Here is a 2,969-nt window from a genome sequence, read left to right as displayed (position 1 = left end):
ACTGTTCCCTGCTCAGCCAGGCATAGTTGGGGCCGCTGCCCACAGGTACCTGGACTCCAGAAAGCAGGACCTGGGAGCCCTAGAAAGCTCCGGAGTCTTCTGAGCCACAGGACCCTGATCCTCACATGTTGACCTTCATATTAGCTCTGTGCTAGGCGCTGGGCCAAGGGCTGGGGCACAAGGATAGAGGGGGCCAGAGAGGTGACCTCTGCCCTGGAGTCCTCCTCTGTGAATGCCTCGAGCCCCCACAGCCCTGGGGTGCTGGCCCTCCCCAATCCCAAACCCTGAGGGCAAAACCCAGTAAGGTCATCTCAGTGAGCCATGGTGGAGGGAAGGCCCTGCCCATGCATGCCAGTGGACAGGGAGGTTCAAGGTCACTCACCACCATAATGGCAGCAGCTCATGCCCAGAGGCCAGGCAACATTTACAGAGCAGCTCAGCGGTTTACCGTCAGCAGTCAGTTCCCTCGTGTTTGGTTGCCACTCCTCCATCACAGTCGCTCATTGGACCGTCTCTTAGTCCACTGCTTCCCTGAGTTCCTGCTTCCATCCTCCTTTCCTGACCCTGGGAATGCTGTCCTGGGGGAATGCTGCCCTCTTGTCCTTCGGTGGGTGATTCCTCTGCCACACGGCGGTGAGTTCCCTTCCAGACCTGAAGGGTGACTAAGGGCCAGAGTCCTGGGGTTCTACCGGTCTCTTTCCAGAGTTCAAGTCTTGCTCCACATTTTACTGCCCTCTACCCAGGACTGTCCAACACCGTCCTTTTCAGAGCTGCTGGCAGCGGGGCCCCTTCTAGCCCTGGCCTCAGGTGGTGGATACGGATGTTTTCACTGTCCACTAGGCCGTCAGACCACATGTAGACCAAGAGCTGCCCCTTAAGTGGTTGTTCAGTGAGCTCTCAAGACCCCAGCCCAGCCTCCACCCCACTGTGCCGCCCAGTCTTCCTGTCCTCTCTCCCGGAGTCGGTCCGATTATTGGACCCAGTGTTCCTGCTCTCTGCTGTCCCCTGCCCGGGGAGAAACCCACAGTGGCACCGAGGTGACTGTTCCCAAGCTGTCAAGACCCCACTCGCTACTCCCCAAAGTAGAGCAGGGACTTTTCTCACCCCCACCCTGCAGGTGAGGAAGCTGAGGCCCGGAGGGGCAGAGCTGGGGTCCCAGGCCTGTGGTTGCCCAGCCTGGCTGCTAAGCCAGCAGCCCCCACCGCCCTTCACGCTCTGGCAAGGAGAGGGTCCAAGCACCTGAGTGTACCCCCATGGAGGTGGCTCTGGTTCTCGGCAACCTTCCGTATAGATGTGCTGTGGTCGCTGCAGGTGCTGGCGGCCCTGGCTCGCACTGACCGTGAATGAGTGGAACAGCCCCATAGGGCTTCCTTGGGTCTCTCGGTGGAGACACTAGGTGGGCTTAACTATGGGGTCACTACATCTTCTCCAGGGGGCTGATGGCTCCCTGGAAGCACCGAGGAGTGTGTGTGGGGGGGGTGTACTCTGTCTCCCCACTTGGCCGTGGGGTGGCCAGTGAGGTGATGGGCAGGGAGTCTAGACACCTCGGGTGGGCATGCCTGGTGCCATCTGCCGAGGGCAGCTCAGGTTCTCCGGAGGGCCATCAGGCCTGTGACCAAGCTCTCTGCCCTGTGCCGGCCGCAGCCCCGTGCAGTCTACTGTAAGGACGTGCTGGACATCGAGCAGTTTTCCACCGTGAAGGGCGTCAACCTGGACCACACAGACGACGACTTCTACTCCAAGTTCTCCACGGGCTCCGTGCCCATCCCCTGGCAGAACGAGGTGCGTGGGGCACACTGGGGTTGTGGCAACAGTGAAGGCATGTGGCTGTGGGGCTGGGCCATGAGGCAGCAGTGGGTGGGGGGGTCCCAGCGGCAGCAAGCTGAGAGGGAGTCAGAAGGAGACATGACCTGTACAGGTGACTCCTTGGGAAGTTTGCTGGAGGGATGTGTGAGGTCCTGTGACAGGTGAGAGTTGGGTTCTGGGGGTGGGGTTGACATAGCCTGCCATCCTACAGATGAGGAAGGAGGACCAAATGGGGTATACACTAGGTAGACTATGGTTAAGGTAAGATGTCACCAGGTGGAAAGTGAACCAGACAGGGTGTGGATCTGGTGGGATGTGGATCAGGTGGGTGTGATCAGATGGCTCTGGATGGGGAGAGTATGGGCTAGGGGGGTGTGATCTGGGGGATGTGGATGGGGAGAGTATGGACTAGGTGGGTGTCATCTGGTGGCTGTGGATGGGAGTGTGATAGGGGAGTTGTGATCAGGTGGTTGTGGGTGGGGAGAGTATGGACTAGGTGGGTGTGATCTGGGGGATGTGGATGGGAGTGTGATGGGGAAGTTGTGACCAGGTGACTGTGGGTGGGGAGAGTATGGACTAGGTGGGTGTGATCAGGTGGCTGTGGATGGGAGTGTGATGGGGGAGTTGTGATCATCAGGTGGCAGGAATGTGCACCCTGCCCAGGAGGTTTCTGTGTTCCCTCGTGGTGGCAGAGTGGGGGAGCAGAAGGCTGGCCCCACCTTGTAAAATGGAGGGGCAAACCCAGAGGACCTCAGGTGGAGGATTGGCCCTGAGGACTCTGAATGTGGGCCTTGCTCCTGCAGATGATAGAAACCGAATGCTTCAAAGAACTGAACGTGTTTGGACCGAACGGGACCCTGTCACCAGACCTGAACAGAAGCCGCCCTCCAGAGCCGCCGAAGAAAGGGCTGCTGCAGAGAATCTTCAAACGGCAGGTGAGAGCCATGCAATCACTCACACCCACGCACGCGCACGCACACCCACACATACATAAATACATGCACACATACACAAGTGCACATACACACAGTTCTACATGCTGGCAGGCTATGGGCACAGGGCAGCACAGTGTACACAAAGCCCTGAAAACCACAGTAGGGGCAGGGTGTCCATGGTCAGAAGCAGTCTGAATGGATGTGCCGGCATCCTTGCCCCCTCCCCGC

General features: G+C 59.0%; 1 protein-coding gene across 2 annotated transcripts in view; it reads left to right on the top strand.

The window, feature by feature from the left end:
* Window positions 1–2,969, top strand: part of GRK5 (G protein-coupled receptor kinase 5) — a 230,429-nt gene that overhangs the window by 220,159 nt on the left and 7,301 nt on the right. For both annotated transcript variants that reach the window (XM_045291305.1, XM_004700901.2), the window contains 2 exons: window positions 1,645–1,782; window positions 2,610–2,741. In XM_045291305.1, coding sequence (XP_045147240.1) covers window positions 1,645–1,782; window positions 2,610–2,741 — 270 coding nt within the window. The remainder of the gene's footprint in view (window positions 1–1,644; window positions 1,783–2,609; window positions 2,742–2,969) is intronic.

This window comes from Echinops telfairi, unplaced genomic scaffold (assembly GCF_000313985.2).
Source record: "Echinops telfairi isolate 266 unplaced genomic scaffold, ASM31398v2 ScPeMD7_70;HRSCAF=299, whole genome shotgun sequence".
NCBI lineage: Eukaryota > Metazoa > Chordata > Mammalia > Afrosoricida > Tenrecidae > Echinops > Echinops telfairi.
Note: the sequence above shows the minus strand (reverse complement) of the source record. Positions and strands in the feature narration are given on the sequence as shown.